This window comes from Conger conger, chromosome 14, assembly GCF_963514075.1.
Source record: "Conger conger chromosome 14, fConCon1.1, whole genome shotgun sequence".
NCBI lineage: Eukaryota > Metazoa > Chordata > Actinopteri > Anguilliformes > Congridae > Conger > Conger conger.
The window spans coordinates 44,892,490-44,912,273 of record NC_083773.1 but is presented as its reverse complement, the minus strand read 5'-3'; the positions used below and the strand labels follow the sequence as shown (position 1 = coordinate 44,912,273).

The following is a 19,784-nucleotide window of genomic DNA, read 5'->3' as shown; positions in this document are numbered from 1 at the left end:
GCAGCAGCAGCAGATGCCTCAGCCACCACCCCAGAGAGATAGCTATGCCACGGTAGCTGCAAGGACAGTGACGCCTCCACCTGCTCATGTAAACCCAAATCAGATAAGAAACCTGATTACCTTACTCTGTTCTCAATTATTGAGTTAAAGGAACATTTAATTGATGTATGATTGGTATATGATATTTTGGATTGTAGACCAGATATTTCTTAGTGAAACACTTTTCCTGTAAAAATAAGAAAATGGCATCATTCTCAATTAGTAGCTGGAACATTCAGGGCTTGTACTCTTCAACTTTTAGTTTAAAATCAACAAACCCTGAATTTGTAAATAGTGTAAAAAATACAGATATAATTATTTTGAATGAAACATGGAATCAAAAACATTCCACTCCATTCCAGTTGTCCAAACAATTACATTGAACTTAGCATACCCTCTGTAAAACATGCCCATGTTAAGAATGGCAGAGACTCGGGTGGTATCTTGGTATGGTATAAAGGGGAACACAAAGACTGCATCTCACCAATCAAAAAAGGGAAAAACCACATGTGGATTAAAATTGACACAAGTATATTAGAAAACAACAGGGATGTTTATCTATGTGCAGTTTATATCCCACCTTCTAATTCCCCCTACTATGTGGAGGAGGACTTTAAGGAACTCCAAAAAGAAATAAGCCATTTCCAGACTGTAGGTTCTATCCTAATATGTGGTGATCTAAATGCCAGAACTGGTAGAGAGCCAGATTTCATTGACATGGAGGGAAGCAGACATATATTTGGACAAAACCCTTTGTGCCAAACCTACATAACCACACAGAGCCAAAGTTATGACAGTGTGGTAAACAAAAGCGGCAAGCAGGTACTCCAGGTGTGCAAAGGCCTGGGTCTATACAGGATCAGAGGGGACTCTCTGGGTAGATTCACTTACTGCTCTGTGCTAGGTAGTAGCGTGGTGGACTATTCCATTACTGACATAGAACCAGGATATATCAATGCATTTGTAGTCTTGCCACAACTTCCTATATCAGACCACAGCCAAACAATTTTGTATTTGAAAAAGTCAGTGACACACACTGAAAAACCAAACCTACAACCCAACCTTTTTCCTCTCCCGAGGACATACAGAGGGTCAGAACACAGCAAAAATGATTATACTGCAGCATTATGCTGTGATGAAATTCATTACATGGTGGATACATTTTTGACCACACAATATCAGCCTAATAGAAAAGACATGAATTTGGCCACACATGATTTGAACAACATATTTATACAATTGGCTAAACTAAAAATATCAAGAAGTAGAAAAACAAGCACAAAGCAAAAAGAGAAATGGTTTGACAGAGAATGTGCTTCATCAAAAAAGAACTTAAGAAAGCTGTCAAACATAGAAACCCCAATGACCAAGTGGGACGCCTCGAATACTTTCAGGCTCTAAAACAATATAAAAAACAACTCAATGTGAAAAAATCCCAATATATGGAGAGTGAACTAACCAAAATTGAAAAGGCTGTAAATCAAAATTCCTTCTGGCAGCTATGGAAAAAAATGAATAAAACTCTCCAAACAGAGACTAGTCCAATTAAAAACGGCAATATCTGGAAAAAATACTTTGAAGATCTTTATAAGAATCCAGAGAGCCAAGGTTTAACTTCTAATCAGACCTTAACCATTGAAAAACTAAAAATATTGGAAACCACAATAAAAGATAATCAATGTGCTCTTGACTATCTCATTAGCATTCAAGAACTACAACAAAAACTCAAAGCTCTAAAAAATGGAAAGGCCTGTGGAATTGACAGCATCAATTCAGAAATGCTGAAACACAGCAGTCCTAAACTTCAATTTGCTATCCTAAAGCTCTTCAACCTAGTGCTGAAAACTGGAAGCTTCCCTGTGATTTGGAATAAAGGTCTCATAACTCCCATTTTTAAAAGCGGAGACAAACTTGACCCCAGCAATTACAGAGTGATCTGTGTTAATATTAACCTTGGAAAGGTCTTCTGTAGCATATTAAATTCTAGATTATCGACATACCTAATTGAACGCAATGCACTATCAAAAAGTCAGATCGGCTTCTTACCCAAACACCAAACATCAGATCACATTTACACTCTACACACACTTATTAAGAATCATGTCCACACAAAAAACAAAGGAAAGATATTTGCCTGCTTTGTAGATCTAAAAAAGGCTTTTGATTCAATTTGGCACAATGGATTACTTTTTCAACTCCTTCAAAGCGGCATAGGTGGAAAAGTATATGACCTAATTAAATCAAAATATTCTGAAAATGAAATGCTCTGTGAAAATTGGAAACAACAAAACAGAGTATTTCAATCAAGGGAGAGGAGTTCATCAGGGCTGCAGCCTCTCTCCCACCCTATTCAATATTTACATCAACAAACTGGCCACTACACTCGAACAATCTCCAAGTCCTGGACTAGAATTACAAGGAAAAGAAATCAAGTTCCTCATGTATGCAGATGATCTAGTCTTGGTATCTCCTACAGAACAAGGGTTACAACAGAACCTATCACTGCTCGAGAACTACTGTCAAAATTGGACAATGGCCATTAACCTGGAAAAAACTAAGATTATGGTGTTCCAAAAAAAGGGCAGATCACGGGGATCCCGATACCGGTTTACTCTGGGGGAGACCACATTGCAGCACACTATGGAGTACAATTATCTAGGCATAATAATCAGTGCTTCTGGCAGGTTTGACAGAGCTATAAATGCATTGGCAGATAAAGCATGCAGGGCCTACTATAGCATCAGAAGATCACTGAACAAATTCCATCCACCAATTAAAATTTGGCTTAAAATTTTCAGCTGTGTAATTGAACCCATTCTTCTCTATGGGAGTGAGGTGTGGGGCCCATTACTTAACCAGAAACCTGCATCTTGGGACAAAACTCCCATAGAAAAACTTAATCTTGAATTCTGTAAAGACATCCTTAAGGTCCATAGAAATAACCCAACCCAGAGCAGAGCTGGGTAAATTCCCTCTGTCCCTCCCCATGATCAAAAGGGCTATTAACTTCCAGGCTCATCTAGCCCAGGCTGATCCTGAATCATACCAGCACAGAGCATTCATGAGTAACTGCCTCCGCCCTGAGACAGACCCCCTGAAACATATAAAAGAAACATACCATCTTCAAAACAACACCCTCCATACTCTTTCAAAAACACAACTAAAAATAATAGATAACAAAAACAAAAATGAATACATTGAAAATTGGCTGACTGAAATAAACAACTTCAACAAATTAGAATGTTATCGGTCATTGAATAGAAAATACACCTTAGCACAGTACCTTGTTAATATAAAAAACCCCAAACAGAGACGCACCTTAACAATGTACAGACTCAGTGACCATAGCCTGGAAATAGAGACGGGACGCCATAGGTAGGAATGGAAGCCCAGAGAGGAGAGAACATGTAAACACTGTGGATCCGGGGAAATAGAAACTGAATCTCACTTTCTCCTCTCCTGCCCCATATATGCAACTCTAAGGGAGGCTTTCCTAGGGAAAGTTAAAACCAGCATCACATCATATGACAGCAAAACTTATGATGAACGATTAAGCATATGTCTGGGAGAAGCACCAGAACTTAAAGAGTTGTCTGCACAATATGTGAGCGCTTGCCACGAGCTAAGAGAAAAGAAAATTAACACTGTAACATAGTCCCATAATCTGTTCCAGAGAACAGGAATTAGAGATATTTTCATCATTATATTTTTCAATCAACTTTTATTCACTTGATAATACACCTATGTATTATATAATTAACATAATAACCTCTCACCATCACTTACTAAATATACGTTGTTGTTGTTGTTTTTATTTTTATTTAGCTGTTGTTGTTGTTGATGGTTGATGTTGCTGTTGTTTTTTTATTTTATTATTATTATTTTTTTTTTTTCCATTATTATTATTTTTTTTTTAACAATTATTGTATATTGTACTGCTTTGGCAACAACGGTTTATTACCATTCATGCCAATAAAGCCATTTGAATTTGAATTTGAATTTGAGAGAGAGAGAGAGAGACAGAGAGAGAGAGAGAGAGAGAGAGAGAGAGAGAGACAGACAGAGAGGGAGAGAGGGAGAGTGAGGAAGAGAGAGAGAGAGTGATTAGGACTTGACAGCCCTTTAAGATTCATGACTCAAATGTGCTTTATTGGCATGACAAGTGGACTTGAGTTGAACTTTATTAAACTAACTAGCACAAATCAGTGAGGGAAAGGGGACAAAGTGTTCACTTACTCCTCTGTACCTCCCACTCACTTCCCCCCTACTCGCACAAGCTCCACACCTCACTCACTAATCATAACTGCCCCTCCTCCCCACCCTGCCCCTCCTCCCCACTCTGCCCCTCCTCGCACAAGCTCCACACCTCACTCACTAATCATAACTGCCCCTCCTCCCCACCCTGCCCCCCCTCCCCATCCTGCCCCTCCTCCCCACTCTGCCCCTCCTCCCCACCCTGCCCCCCCTCCCCACTCTGCCCCTCCTCCCCACTCTGCCCCCCCTCCCCTCCCCACCCTGCCCCCCCTCCCCTCCCCACTCTGCCCCTCCTCCCCACCCTGCCCCCCCTCCCCACTCTGCCCCTCCTCCCCACTCTGCCCCCCCTCCCCTCCCCACCCTGCCCCCCCTCCCCACCCTGCCCCCCCTCCCCGCTCTGCCCCCCCTCCCCATCCTGCCCCTCCTCCCCACTCTGCCCCTCCTCCCCACCCTGCCCCTCCTCCCCACTCTGCCCCTCCTCCCCACCCTGCCCCTCCCCACTCTGCCCCTCCTCCCCACTCTGCCCCTCCCCACTCTGCCCCCCCTCCCCTCCCTGCCCCTCCCTGCTCACCCTGCCCCTCCCTGCCCCTCCCTGCTCACCCCTCCCCTCCCTGCCCCTCCCTGCCCCTCCCTGCTCACCCTGCCCCTCCCTGCTCACCCTGCCCCTCCCTGCCCCTCCCTGCTCACCAGCTTTAGGGACTTCCTCCTCTCTGAAGCGGCCACAGCAGGTGAGCTTCTTGCAACACTGCTCTTCGGCGCGATTGGCCCCTCTTCCTCTGGGTGAGAACGCCCCTTCCGCCTGGCCTGGACACAGCAGGAGAGACAAGAGCTTTACACACCCCTTACACAACCTTACACACCCCTTACACACACCCTACACACACCTTACACACCCCTTACACACACCTTACACACACCCTACACACACCTTACACACCCCTTACACACACCCTACACACACCTTACACACACCTTACACACCCCTTACACACACCTTACACACACCTTACACACACCCTACACACCCCTTACACACACCTTACACACCCCTTACATGCCCTTTACACACCCCTTACACACCCCTTACACACCCTTTACACACCCCTGACACACACCTTACACACCCTTTACACACCCCTTAAACACCCCTTACACACCCCTTACACACTCCTTACACACCCCTTACACACTCCTTACACACCCCTTACACACACCTTACACACCACTTACACGCCCCTTACACACCCCTTATACACCCTTTACACACCCTTTACACACACCTTACACACCCCTTACACACCACTTACACACACCTTACACACCCTTTACACACCCTTTGCACACCCTTTACACACACCCTACACACACCTTACACACACCCTACACACCCCTTACACACACCTTACACACCCCTTATACACCCTTTACACACCCTTTACACACACCTTACACACCCCTTACACACCACTTACACACACCTTACACACCCTTTACACACCCTTTGCACACCCTTTACACACACCTTACACATGCAGTTTCATCAGTCATTGACATTGCCATTACATTACTATCATTTCCTCACTGCCATTTCATTGCTGTTATTTCATCAGTCTTTTTATCTCACTGCCATTCTCACTGTTATTGTGTCAGTGCTATTGCATTTCTGTAATGTCGTCACAGTTTTTCCCTTTCCTGTTCCTTGCCTCTGTACAAATGCTTAAGCTTAATTACCTTCACACAGAATACATAGGAAAACGGATTCTGGTCTATATTTGTCAAGTACTTGAAAATACATTGACGTGTTATGTTCCTTCTTCACAGTCTGCTGAGGTGCTGAGTTACTTTGAAGCTCTTGTATTTAATTGTGATTGAATGTTACAGGAAAAAAAATGTCATTCACAAAAGAGTTCAAAGATTTTTTAATGTTATTTCAGTAAAGACAACTAATACTTACTTCCACTTAAACTTGTTGCACTTTTATAAATTATTTATTGATGCTTGAAGTTCACTTCCTGGGGAATTTTAACATTATTTCATCTTTTAGTGCGTGTTTTTGAATGGCTTAGTCAGTTTTTGTGTGTGAAGAAGCAGATTTAATATATTTACAGAAGTTCCTGACAGCCTGTTGGCTTCAAAATGGCTGGCGTGGAGACATTAGGGGATTCTTAGTCTGAAGCAAGAAAACACACTTCAAGTAATTATAATGAAACTTCAAAAACCGATGGATGCATAAAAAATATCCTTCATTGCACGCAAAAACTGTCTGTGCCAGTCAAAAGATATGCTAAAACTGAAATAATACCAAAATACCGCACAATGTGAACTTCAAGCATCAATACACCATCAACAACTGTTTCAGTAAAAGTGGAAGCAAAAATGCCTGGTCCTTACTGAAATAACTATGAGAGGTTTCTGGCTTTATGGGGAACAGTCCTACCTTTATGTGGGCGGGTTCAGTGGGGTCGCTGGAGTTCAGCCCCAGGATATTGGTTGAGACACAGCTGGAATGTGGGTGACCCTCGAAATGGAACCCTGTAGCGTACAGGAGCCACTTCCCATTGGCCAGTTCATGGGGCCACATGATGTTCAGGAAGGCGGAGCCAAACTTCTGCAGGGGCTTCCCAGGGTTGGTCACCTGATTTAAAACATAGGGTCAACATGGAAACCCATGAATGTGTAAGCTTTAAAGGTAAGGGTATATCTTCTTTTTTTCTAGTAGGTTGCATTAAATTTCATTTAAATTTTGGCAAAAAATTAAATGGGAAAATGGGCATGATATTTAAAGGGGATTTTTCTATCAATTCGCTCATCTCCCTGTTTCTCACCGTGAACTCGTACTCCACTGCACTTCCCACTTCCTCCATGGTCTTCATGGCGCGCTCTCCTTTCACCGTACCGCTGAAGAACAGCTGATGTGGGCGGGCCAGCCTAGGGATTATGGGTAAAAAAGGACACACTTTCACGGAATCAGTAAAACAGTAAAACTAAAAATATTAGCACTTTCCCCTAGGGTTTTCACCAAATTTGCCCCTGGGTATAATTCACACTTCGATGATACGTCACTCTCGATAAGAGTGGCTACTAAATGATTACAATGTAATGTAATGCAATGTGGAAACTGATGTGGTGAACAGTCCATGAGAGTCCTTTTGTGGATTGCATGCCAGCTTCTGCTCTTAATATTTAACAAGCTCATTCATTAATGTCACATTTTCACTATCTTTATTGATCATTTGACATATGAGGACTGAACATTTTACTGTGTGCACTGATGAGTTGCTGTAATCAGCAGAGAGAGAAACCTGCTTCAGCTGATGTGGAAAGCTGATGGCAGACAACGGTGTGTGTATGATGATTGTAGCCATTTACCGAATCTCATGAAGTTGTAATAAATTACATGGAGCTGCTTTAATGGGAATGACACAGTGCTGCTTTAATGGGAATTACACAGAGCTGCTTTAATGGGAATGACACAGAGCTGCTTTAATGGGAATGACACAGGGCTGCTTTAATGGGAATGACACAGGGCTGCTTTAATGGGAATTACAGAGCTGCTTTAATGGGAATGACACAGGGCTGCTTTAATGGGAATTACACAGAGCTGCTTTAATGGGAATGACACAGAGCTGCTTTCATGGGAATGACACAGAGCTGCTTTAATGGGAATGACACAGGGCTGCTTTAATGGGAATGACACAGAGCTGCTTTAATGGGAATGACACAGAGCTGCTTTCATGGGAATGACACAGAGCTGCTTTAATGGGAATGACACAGGGCTGCTTTAATGGGAATGACACAGAGCTGCTTTAATGGGAATGACACAGGGCTGCTTTAATGGGAATGACACAGAGCTGCTTTAATGGGAATGACACAGAGCTGCTTTAATGGGAATGACACAGAGCTGCTTTAATGGGAATGACACAGAGCTGCTTTAATGGGAATGACACAGAGCTGCTTTAATGGGCGTACTTACCCGCTAACAGACAGGGGGAGCTCTATCACCACTTTGACGAAGGCTGTGACTGGGGCCAGATCAGGCTGCTCACTGATACTGGAGAGAGGAGCATGTTAATCACACACACATGATATTGGCTCAGGAGGTAAGAGCAGTCGTCTGGCAGTCGGAGGGTTGGAGAAGCATCAGTTGTACAGCGCTTTGGATAAAGGCGCAATATAAATGTCAACCATTTGCACACATACACACACACATACACACACAGACATACACTCACTCACTCACTCACATACACACATGTACACACACATACACCAAAGACAGGCATTTATCTCTTACATAAATCCCATGTGAATATGATTTACAGATGAGATGGAGCAGGGCAGTGTCTCACACTAAAGGGACTTACGTTGACAAGAGGAGATCAACAGACAAGTCAGTGGTTTCTACGGTGATATCTGAGGTGCCCAGGAGTATGTAGAATTTCAGCTGAGGGGGACACAGAAAGATTAAAGACACAGTGAAATAGGATTATGAAAAAAAAGAGAAATAAATTGCTATCCATTAAAGCGAACATCAGTATTTCAGGAAATGAGATCAGATTAAACCTCAACATGCTTCAGGCCAGACCTCCAATCCAACCGAGGCCCTGAGGCTCTCCATCGTGTGTGTGTGCGCATATCAACAAGCATTTGAATGTGTGTGTGTCTGTGTTTGTATTTGCACTCATACAGTATGTTAATTTAAACTTATTATCGGTTTAAAATGTGCATACTGCATGAGTGCAATATCTGTTAACTGCAAATTCATATTAATAGCACACATGCTATAAACTGACTTCAAATATTGTCAATATAACATATTCATAAATTATTTTGAATTATAGATGAAGATTTCAAAGTCATGAATATTATATGCCAGGAAACAAGCTTGTTCTGCTAGTTCTGCGATTCTATTCCCTGAAAATAACTGAATATGATTAAAGCAGTGTTGGCTTCTAGCGCGCTACCATTACAGCAATGGACTTCCTGCCTTCTCAGATAACCTACTCGTACACAATGTTCCATTACCCTCCCAGCATGCCATGCCCAGCCGTATTCACCAGCTGTATTTATGATCAAAAACGGCACCATGACCTCAGGAGAGGGGGGAGAGACCACCATGACCTCAGGAGAGGGTGGAGAGGCACGTTCTCTCCTAAGCCCACCATGGCCAGCCCTGCTACTCTACACAGCGCTGTGCACTAGCCCAGCTCTCAGACATGAGTCACAGGAAGACTAATGTGCAGCCCTGTTATGGAAATTAACCTTTGGCGCAATGCAGGAGCTAAGGTGTCATTTAAATATGTGTGTGTGTGTGTTTCTGTGTGTGTGTGTACAGGTGCATGTATGTGTGTCTGTGTGTGTGTGTATGTGTATGTGTATGTGCAGGAGTGTGTATGTGCGAGTGTGTGTGTGTATGAGTGTACGTGAGAGTGTGTGTCAGTGTTTGGGAGTATGTATGTAGGTACGAGTGTGTGTGTCTATGTGTGAGTGTGTGTGCTTGAATGTGTGTGTTTGGGAGTACGTATGTGTGTGTATGTGCAGGAGTGTGTGTGTGTGTGAGAGAGTGAGTGTGTGTCTGTGTGTGAGAATGAGTGTGTGTGAATGTGTGTGTATGGGGTGTGTGTTTGTGAGTATACATGTATGTGTGTGTATGTGCGGGAGTGTGTGTGCATGAGTGTGTGTGTGTGTGTGTGTGTGTTTGGGAGTATACATGTATGTGTGTGTATATGGAGGAGTGTGTGTGTGCGTGTTGTGTGTGGGCGTGTGTGTGTGTATTTTATTTGGGACTGGTTACCTTGGTGTTTCTCTTCAGGGGGTTCCCCAGCTCGCACTCTGTGACGTTCTGATTGGCCTGGCATTCCACTTGCACCTGCTGGAGCAACAGAGCACTCAGCCCTTACATTAGAGTATCATGGGATATATCAACATGCTCTGGGACCTAATGTGTATGTTATATGTGCATCAACATGCTCTGGGACCTAATGTGTATGTTATATGTGCATCAACATGCTCTGGTACCTAATGTGTATGTTATATGTGCATCAACATGCTCTGGCAGCTAATGTGTATGTTATATGTGCATCAACATGCTCTGGTACCTAATGTGTATGTTATATGTGCATCAACATGCTCTGGTACCTAATGTGTATGTTATATGTGCATCAACATGCTCTGGCACCTAATGTGTATGTTATATGTGCATCAACATGCTCTGGTACCTAATGTGTATGTTATATGTGCATCAACATGCTCTGGCAGCTAATGTGTATGTTATATGTGCATCAACATGCTCTGGTACCTAATGTGTATGTTATATGTGCATCAGCATGCTCTGGTACCTAATGTGTATGTTATATGTGCATCAACATGCTCTGGCACCTAATGTGTATGTTATATGTGCATCAGCATGCTCTGGTACCTAATGTGTATGTGTATGTTATATGTGCATCAACATGCTCTGGTACCTAATGTGTATGTTATATGTGCATCAACATGCTCTGGCACCTAATGTGTATGTGTATGGGATGTGTGCATGTGTGCGTGTGTGTGTGACTGACAGGGCGGGTGTACCTGTGTCCTGATGCCGGAGTAGGACATGTGTGTGTGTGTGTGTGTGTGACTGACAGGCGGGTGTACCTGTGTCCTGATGCCGGAGTAGGACAGTGTTTCTGTGCATGTGTGTGTGTGTGTGCGTGTGTGTGTGTGCGTGTGTGTGTGTGTGTGTGTGTGTGTGTGTGTGTGTACCTGTGGCCTGATGCCGGAGTAGGACAGGGTTTCTGTGCATGTGTGTGTGTGTGTGTGTGTGTGTGTGTGTGTGTGTGTGTGTGTGTGTGTGTGTGTACCTGTGGCCTGATGCCGGAGTAGGACAGGGTTTCTGTGCATGTGTGTGTGTGTGTGTGTGTGTGTGTGTGTGTGTGTGTGTGTGTGTGTACCTGTGGCCTGATGCCGGAGTAGGACAGGGTTTCTGTGCATGTGTGTGTGTGTGTGTGTGTGTGTGTGTGTGTGTGTGTGTGTGTGTGTACCTGTGGCCTGATGCCGGAGTAGGACAGGGTTTCTGGGAGGGTCACCAGCAGCTGAGCAGCATGTGCGTCGTCCCCATCCCGCTGGGGCCAGCTGGGGTCGGAGGGCGTGTTGGTGACGGTCACCTCCAGGGCCAGCGGGATTCTCTCAGAGAAAGCGAACACAGGCACCCCGTCCTCATCTCTGCATCGAGACACAGGGACAGGGGGGAGATTTAACAATGGGGGGAAAGTCCAGAGGTCAGACAGTCTTCTACCCACAAACTCAGCCAGCTGATTTCACTCATTAGTTCTACCTCCTGGCTGAAGAAGCTTGCTCATTAGAAGGTCTGTCGCTGATTGGGACAGAATACTGGGGAGCACTTTTACTTTTACTCTGCGGCTCTCCAGGACCAGGAGTGAGGACCCCAGCACACCCTGCAGCTCTCCAGGACCAGGAGTGAGGACCCCAGCACACCCTGCGGCTCTCCAGGACCAGGAGTGATGACCCCAGCACACCCTGCGGCTCTCCAGGACCAGGAGTGATGACCCCAGCACACCCTGCGGCTCTCCAGGACCAGGAGTGAGGACCCCAGCACACCCTGTGGCTCTCCAGGACCAGGAGTGAGGACCCCAGCACACCCTGTGGCTCTCCAGGACCAGGAGTGAGGACCCCAGCACACCCTGTGGCTCTCCAGGACCAGGAGTGAGGACCCCAGCACACCCTGTGGCTCTCCAGGACCAGGGTCTGCCGATACCTGACCTTGTTGATCCAGCATACTTGAAGATAGCGTTGCCATTAGCGCAGTCAAGGAGATCTCTCTGAACCTTCTCTTCAGAACAGAGCTCTCCAACCCTTGTCCTGGCTACTGGATCTGCTGGTTTTTGAATTCACCTTAAAATGAGCACCCTATTGAGATCCAGATAACCAGGTGAGGTGAGTTTACTGTGTATTCAACTGCTCTCATTGATTAATTAAGTGCAGAGTAACAACAAAAACCAGCACACCCTGCAACTCCCCAGGACCAGGGTTGGAGACCCCAGCAGACCCTGTGGCTCTCCAGGACCAGGGTTGGAGACCCCAGCAGACCCTGTGGCCCTCCAGGACCAGGGTTGGAGACCCCAGCAGACCCTGTGGCCCTCCAGGACCAGGGTTGGAGACCCCAGCAGACCCTGTGGCCCTCCAGGACCAGGGTTGGAGACCACTGCTTTAGAACCTTTCAGAGGGGTTTCTACTAGGCCAGGGATCAGGTGTGAAGACAGTCTGGGTGATCAGCAGCACTAACTGTTCACTTAATTACCTGGGAAAAAAGAAAACCGGGGTGGATTTGGATTGGAGGTCCAGATTTGATGATCCCTGCACTCGGCAGAAAAAAGGTTCCCTTGCAGCAGGGACACTCAATCTAACACTCACCGACAGGAGTGGGTGAGTCGGCTGGTCCTGTTTCCTACCTCGTAATTACCTTGGCGACATTAGGTCAGGGGGTAAGATCCCTGCCCTGGGTGTCAAGTGTCCTTGAGCAAGACACCTAACTCCTAATTTCCCCCAAGAAGCTAATTGGTGCCTTGCATGGCAGCCAATCACTGATGGTGTGTGTGAATGTGTGAATGACAAAATGCAGCCATTTAACATTGAATTAATCATAGATGCCATTGATTGGCCAGAGATTTCACACCTGGTGGTGGTAATTATTCTGATTGTAATGGCTTATTAACAGGCCTATCAAACAAAAGTGATTTGCCAACTGCAACTGATGCTAGAGTGTTAACAAAAACAAGAGAATTTGATCACATCACTCCAGTTCTTAGTTCTTTGCACTGACTCCTAATCAATCAGAGAATTCAACTCAAAACATTGCTGCTTGTGTACAAATCACTAAATCTCTGATCTACTCTTGCCATACGAACCCCCTAGAGCCCTAAGGTCATCTGATAGTTTAGTAACTATTCTAAGAGTTAAAAGAAGGAGAGACAGCTTTCTGTTACTATGCTACCCACAGCTGGAACAAGCTCCCAGCAGATATTAGAAATGCCCAAACTATTTATGACAGAAGTAGCTGTGTACTTACCCAGTAAATACTAGGTAATTTGTGGCTGTAAAATGGAAGTGTTACTGGTGAAGATTGGAGAGAAAAAGGCGAAATGAAGCGCACTCACGCAGACAGAGGGGTGAACTGTGCAGAGCTCGCTGGGCGTATGCCGAACTGGTAGCTCAGCTGCAGGTTACTCTGACAGATCTTATCAGAGCCGCACCCCTCCTTCAGGAAATTAACCTGTGGGGAAGCAGGTAAGGTTGTGAGACGTGTAATATCTTTTCACACATCGCTAATCTATGAAGGTGTTGGGTACCCATTTTGGTTTGGTGGCCCATTAGCTCATCATTAAATTGTAGCTCTGTTAGCGCAAGATCAGAGAAAGCCTGTCAGTAACTATGGTAACTTGCACTGCACTGACCTCAGTGTGTCGGGGATAGGGGGTAGAGTACCTCAGTGTGCAGGGTGCAGGGTGTAGGGCGTAGGGCGTAGGGTGTAGGGGGTAGGGTACCTCAGTGTGCAGGGTGCTGGGTGTAGGGTGTAGGGGGTAGGGTACCTCAGTGTGCAGGGTGCAGGGTGTAGGGGGTAGGGTACCTCAGTGTGCAGGGTGTAGAGTGTGGGGTGTAGGGCGTAGGGTACCTCAGTGTGCAGGGTGCAGGGTGCAGGGTGCAGGGTGTAAGGGATAGGGTACCTCAGTGTGCAGGGTGCAGGGTGTAGGGGGTAGGGTACCTCAGTGTGCAGGGTGCAGGGTGTAGGGTGTAGGGGGTAGGGTACCTCAGTGTGCAGGGTGCTGGGTGTAAGGTGCAGGGTGTAGGGTGTAGGGGGTAGGGTACCTCAGTGTGCAGGGTGCTGGGTGTAAGGTGCAGGGTGTAGGGTGTAGGGGGTAGGGTACCTCAGTGTGCAGGGTGCTGTGTGTAGGGGGTAGGGTACCTTAGTGTGCAGGGTGTAGGGTGTAGGGTGTAGGGGGTAGGGTACCTCAGTGTGCAGGGTGCAGGGTGTAGGGGGTAGGGTACCTCAGTGTGCAGGGTGCTGGGTGTAGGGTGCAGGGTGTAGGGGGTAGGGTACCTCAGTGTGCAGGGTGCAGGGTGTAGGGTGTAGGGGGTAGGGTACCTCAGTGTGCAGTGTGCAGGGTGTAGGGTGTAGGGGGTAGGCTACCTCAGTGTGCAGGGTGCAGGGTGTGGGGCATAGGGTACCTCAGTGTGTAGGGTGTAGGGGGTAGGGTACCTCAGTGTGCAGGGTGCAGGGTGTAGGGGGTAGGGTACCTCAGTGTGCAGGGTGTAGGGTGCAGGGGGTAGGGCGTAGGGTACCTCAGTGTGCAGGGTGTAGGGTGTAGGGTGTAGGGGGTAGGGTACCTCAGTGTGCAGGGTTTAGGGTGCAGTGTGTAGGGTGTAGGGTGCAGGGTGTAGGGTGTAGGGTACCTCAGTGTGCAGGGTGTAGGGTGCAGGGGGTAGGGCGTAGGGTGCAGGGTGCAGTGTGTAGGGTACCTCAGTGTGCAGGGTGTAGGGTGCAGGGTGCAGTGTGTAGGGTGTAGGGTGCAGGGTGCAGGGTGTAGGGGGTAGGGTACCTCAGTGTGCAGGGTTTAGGGTGCAGTGTGTAGGGTGTAGGGTGCAGGGTGTAGGGTGTAGGGTACCTCAGTGTGCAGGGTGTAGGGTGCAGTGTGTAGGGTGTAGGGTGCAGGGTGCAGTGTGTAGGGTACCTCAGTGTGCAGGGTGTAGGGTGCAGGGTGCAGTGTGTAGGGTGTAGGGTGCAGGGTGCAGGGTGTAGGGCGTAGGGTACCTCAATGTGCAGGGTGTAGGGTGCAGTGTGTAGGGTGTAGGGTGCAGGGTGTAGGGCGCAGGGTACCTCAGTGTGCAGGGTGCAGTGTGTAGGGTGTAGGGTGCAGGGTGCAGGGTGTAGGGCGTAGGGTGTAGGGCGTAGGGTACCTCAGTGTGTAGGGTGTAGGGTGCAGGGTGCAGGGTGTAGGGCGTAGGGTACCTCAGTGTGCAGGGTGCAGTGTGTAGGGTGTAGGGTGCAGGGTGCAGGGTGTAGGGCGTAGGGTGTAGGGCGTAGGGTACCTCAGTGTGTAGGGTGTAGGGTGTAGGGTGCAGGGTGTAGGGCGTAGGGTGTAGGGTACCTCAGTGTGCAGGGTGTAGGGTGCAGGGTGCAGTGTGTAGGGTGTAGGGTGCAGGGCGCAGGGTGTAGGGCGTAGGGTACCTCAGTGTGCAGGGTGCTGGGGATGGTGGGGCTCATCACGGGGCTGAGCTCGCCCAGCTTGGCGTGTGCTGGTGGCTTCCTGTGCCTGATGCTGTGAGTGACAGACAGCGAGATGGGCCGGAGCTTGTCCCGGAGGCCGTCCTGAGGCACAGAGAGAGCGAGGCTCAGAGGCAACACTGCGGCACGTGAACAACCAAACGGCACAGCCCTCAAACAGGAAGCTTAAAATAATGAGTTTGCAATGAGTCCATGCAAATTACTGCATCCATTTTCATTACTATTCAGAATTAAATTATTCTTTTACACCATTGTATGTTTTGGACACCAACACGTGTTACTAAAAATTCTCAGGGCATCCGTATTGTTAAAATTTTACTCACATATGGCATCTATATTATATTGCTGAAGTGTGCTCAAATTGTACCTGCATGTATTGTAACTTCTCTATTGCTGAAATATATTTCAAGGACAGTGCAAATATCTCTGTTTCACAGCAAAATAATATTTTATTCTGTGATAATTTGGTGTACAGATGTTGTTTTACTGTCTGTAATCTGCAGGGATTCACAGGTGTGTGAGTGAGAATGACTCTGCTGCCCCCTACCTGCAGCAGGAGGGTAGTGCAGTGTGTCTGTGCCCACTGAGGTCTACTGAGTGAGAGTGACTCTGGTGCCCCCTACCTGCGGCTGGAGGGTAGTGCAGTGTGTCTGAGTGACTCTGCAGCCCCCTACCTGTGGCTGGAGGGTAGTGCAGTGTGTCTGAGTGACTCTGCTGCCCCCTACCTGCAGCTGGAGGGTAGTGCAGTGTGTCTGAGTGACTCTGCTGCCCCCTACCTGCAGCTGGAGGGTAATGACACGGCAGGCTGTGTGGTTCTGCCCGAGGAGCGCTATCTCCACAGAGTGCAGGAAATCGTGTTCAGACGTTCTGTGGGACAGGAAGCTGACACGCTGGGGCAGATTCAGCTTCCTGAGCTCAGCTTCCACCTCCAACACCACCTCCAGGGCTGAAGCAAATCAGTAATACTTTCATTATATCACACTTTTCATGTCAGACTTCCCTGAACCGCCCCCTGACGATCTGACCAATGACTGAGCTGTACTTCCCTGCTGATGTAAAAGCTATCCTCAAAAAACCGTGACGTCAGAACACTCAGAACTTTAAGGTGAAGTACAGTCAAGTACACACAGTGAAATAAAAAAGGCAGTTTTGTGGTTGCCATGGAAACTAAAATGGTTGTCTGTGGTAAGGTATAGTAAATAATGATAGAGGGGTACAGACAGACAGGGAGAGATGGAGGTTGTACAGACAGACAGGGAGAGATGGAGGTTGTACTCACTGATGTTTGGTGAATATGTTTCTGGAACCGCAGAATAACTGAAGCAGGTTTTTACATCCACACTGAGAAAGACACACAGACATGAAATAAGCTATGAGATCATTTATTAAAGCAATCAAATGTACGATATATAAATTAGGACATTTATTTTGTCATAAAATATTAGATTATCATATTTTATCTACAGTTTAGTAAAGAGAGTCGTGCACAGTCGAAAGCCTGGATCTAAACATCTCAAGGTTCTCCATGACCTGGAAAGCAACTCTGTGTTAAAAATAATACAGTGTAATAATTCACATGTGATTTACCTTCCCTAATTTACACATACTGTACGCCCTGATGCTCTACTGACAGAACTCCACCTGATAAACCTCTGGGAGCTCACTTTCTGAATCCATTTCCTGAATTTAAAAAACTCAACCCAGTCTCCCTCAGGCACTGCACTGCACTTAACATGCTCTTATCCAGAGCAATGTGGGATAGTCTCCTTTTGCTGAGCCTGGATAGAGTGAGCGTCTTAAGTCCTGTCACTTTTTTATACCAGCAGCCATTGTTTTGCCCTCTATATTTTATAAAGAGTTCCTGTATCTGTATTACATTACATTAATGGCATTTGGCAGACGCTCTTATCCAGAGCGAAGTACACATCTGTATCTGTGCCTGACTGAGTGGATCTCTAAGGTACAGCAAGTGGACTGGGTTTTGAGAACTAGATACTAGATACTGAAAGCTTTCTTATACCTGCACCTAGGACGTGATTGAACTTAATAATCTACAGTTTAAGTATCCAGCACTGTGGAAAGCCTGGATCGAAACATCTCAAGGTTCTCTGTGACCTGGCAAGTTGTGGCTTTTACTCATTTACACCTACTGCATGCCTCTGGGAGCTGACTTTGTAAAACCCATTGGGCTGGGTTTAACACACCCCAGGGGGGGTTTCTGAACCATCGCTCCCTGGCGGGTCAAACCCGACAGTCGGAGTGCAGGACCTACCACACCCCGGCAAGGCCCCTGCAGTTGGGCTGCTCCAGGTCGATGAGCTGGGGTTTGATGGTCACCTCCCGCATCACCTTCACGACGGGCCGGGACCTGGGGGGGGGGGGGGGTAGGGGGGTGACAGGGGGAACGGACATCAGGCACAGAACTGAGACATGAGCGTCCATGTCAGAGAGAGGCAGCACCGATGGAAAGCAAGAAGAATGTAGTGCAGTGCAGTGGGATAATGGTCGGAACACCTGCCCTGAAAGATCTTTCTAGAACTAGGCTCCTAAACCAGAGCTCACCTGTACAGAGCCACCTGGTCATTCAGAGAGCCCACTGCTACATCCGGGTAGGAGTTCCCATCCATGTCCAGCCCCCCGGATATGGAGTATCCGAATCCTGACATTCCCATGCTTTCGCCATCCAGGATCTGTGGGAACAAACAGAGATTTACAGAAGAACATCGTTTATCAATAAGAGAGGAGAGTTTATGGGTGTGTTTGTATTCCTGGTTATTCAGAGCTGTCTCTCACCTGGGCTGGCTTGGTGTTAATACCAGAAATGGAACCATGGAAGATGAAGACCTTGCCATGGCCATCAAAGGGTGCACCCACTGCCAGGTCTGAGCAGAGAAACACAGGCGTGTAAGGAACACACACAGACACACACACACTGCAGCCCTCCAGGACTGGAGTTAAACCTGCAGACACTGCTGCCCTCCAAGACTGGAGTTAAACCTGCAGACACTGCGGCCCTCCAGGACTGGAGTTAAACCTGCAGACACTGCTGCCCTCCAGGACTGGAGTAAAACCTGCAGACACAGCGCCCCCTCCAGGACTGGAGTTAAACCTGCAGACACAGCGCCCCCCTCCAGGACTGGAGTTAAACCTGCAGACACTGTGGCCCTCCAGGACTGGAGTTAAACCTGCAGACACAGCAGGACTGGAGGCAGAGCCCACCTTCATAGCCATCCTGGTTGAGGTCTCCCAGGCGGTTGACGGTCAGTCCGAACATGGAGTCAGGGGCCCCGTTGAGTCGGATGGGCCTGGCCTCCTCCCAGTGCCCCCGCGGGTTCAGGAACACGTACGCTGCCCCCCCGATCTCCGCCTTCCGGTCAAAGAAGTTAGGGGCTCCCACCACCAGATCTGTCCAGCTGAGAGAGAGGGAGGGAGGTAAACATAGAGAAATAAGGAAAGAAAAGGACGTCCTGCATGTTGATGCTACAGCCGCAGAGACTGTTTCTCTCAGCGACTGAAGGTGAAAGTGAGTGTGAATAAAAACTGCATTCCAGCGTGTGGAACGGGGCCAGAGGACCAAACACCACCGAGTTGGGTGCTAAAAGTTACCCACAAGGTGTGAGCTAACCACTAATATTTTCTGGGGGGCATCCCTAGACACAAGGGACACACCCCAGAGGAGGAAGGGGTAAACAAGAAAGGGATTAAATAACGCCCGGCAATAAAACGACCTATCAAAACAGTTGAGACTTTTAATCTGAATTGAGCGAGGAAATAACAAATGGCAGGGTAACTCAACCTCACATCCTACTGATTACTGTGCTCATAAGACGAAGCAAGTATTAGGTAGGTATGCCCATAACACAAGGAGACGCCTACGCAGGCTCCCAACTGAATTATAGCCTACCTAGGACCGGGATGGCAAAGTGATAACAAAAGATGTCCCATCTCTGATTTCACAGCAGGAATACTGGTTCTAACACTAGAATACATTAAAAACATTAACCATCTAATTAAACTGACGAAGCACAAAAAATAATATAACAAATTAAATAGAAATAGAAAGACATGCAGCTGACCTTCATCGGTAATCAGACCACACGTGGAAGACAATTGGAATCAGCAGTCAGCACGAGGGTATTGTTTTTTATAATATATAATATACACTCAGTGAGCACTTATTGTGTGTTTATTTTACTGCTGTTGCCTATCC

The 19,784-nt window shown here is 47.0% G+C and overlaps 1 protein-coding gene across 5 annotated transcripts in view; it reads right to left on the bottom strand.

Moving 5' to 3' along the window:
- Positions 1–19,784, bottom strand: part of itga7 (integrin, alpha 7) — a 69,566-nt gene that overhangs the window by 8,665 nt on the left and 41,117 nt on the right. For 3 of the 5 annotated variants that reach the window (XM_061219341.1, XM_061219343.1, XM_061219346.1), the window contains exons 7-21: positions 18,794–18,987; positions 18,368–18,456; positions 18,137–18,264; positions 17,847–17,942; positions 16,854–16,915; positions 16,351–16,520; positions 15,518–15,658; positions 13,449–13,564; positions 11,316–11,496; positions 10,088–10,165; positions 8,658–8,737; positions 8,267–8,344; positions 7,119–7,221; positions 6,731–6,928; positions 4,981–5,097 (exon numbers count right to left, since the gene is read on the bottom strand). In XM_061219341.1, the coding sequence (XP_061075325.1) occupies positions 4,981–5,097; positions 6,731–6,928; positions 7,119–7,221; positions 8,267–8,344; positions 8,658–8,737; positions 10,088–10,165; positions 11,316–11,496; positions 13,449–13,564; positions 15,518–15,658; positions 16,351–16,520; positions 16,854–16,915; positions 17,847–17,942; positions 18,137–18,264; positions 18,368–18,456; positions 18,794–18,987 (1,831 nt within the window). The remainder of the gene's footprint in view (positions 1–4,980; positions 5,098–6,730; positions 6,929–7,118; positions 7,222–8,266; positions 8,345–8,657; positions 8,738–10,087; positions 10,166–11,315; positions 11,497–13,448; positions 13,565–15,517; positions 15,659–16,350; positions 16,521–16,853; positions 16,916–17,846; positions 17,943–18,136; positions 18,265–18,367; positions 18,457–18,793; positions 18,988–19,784) is intronic. The other 2 variants (XM_061219342.1, XM_061219344.1) reach the window with 1 other exon arrangement.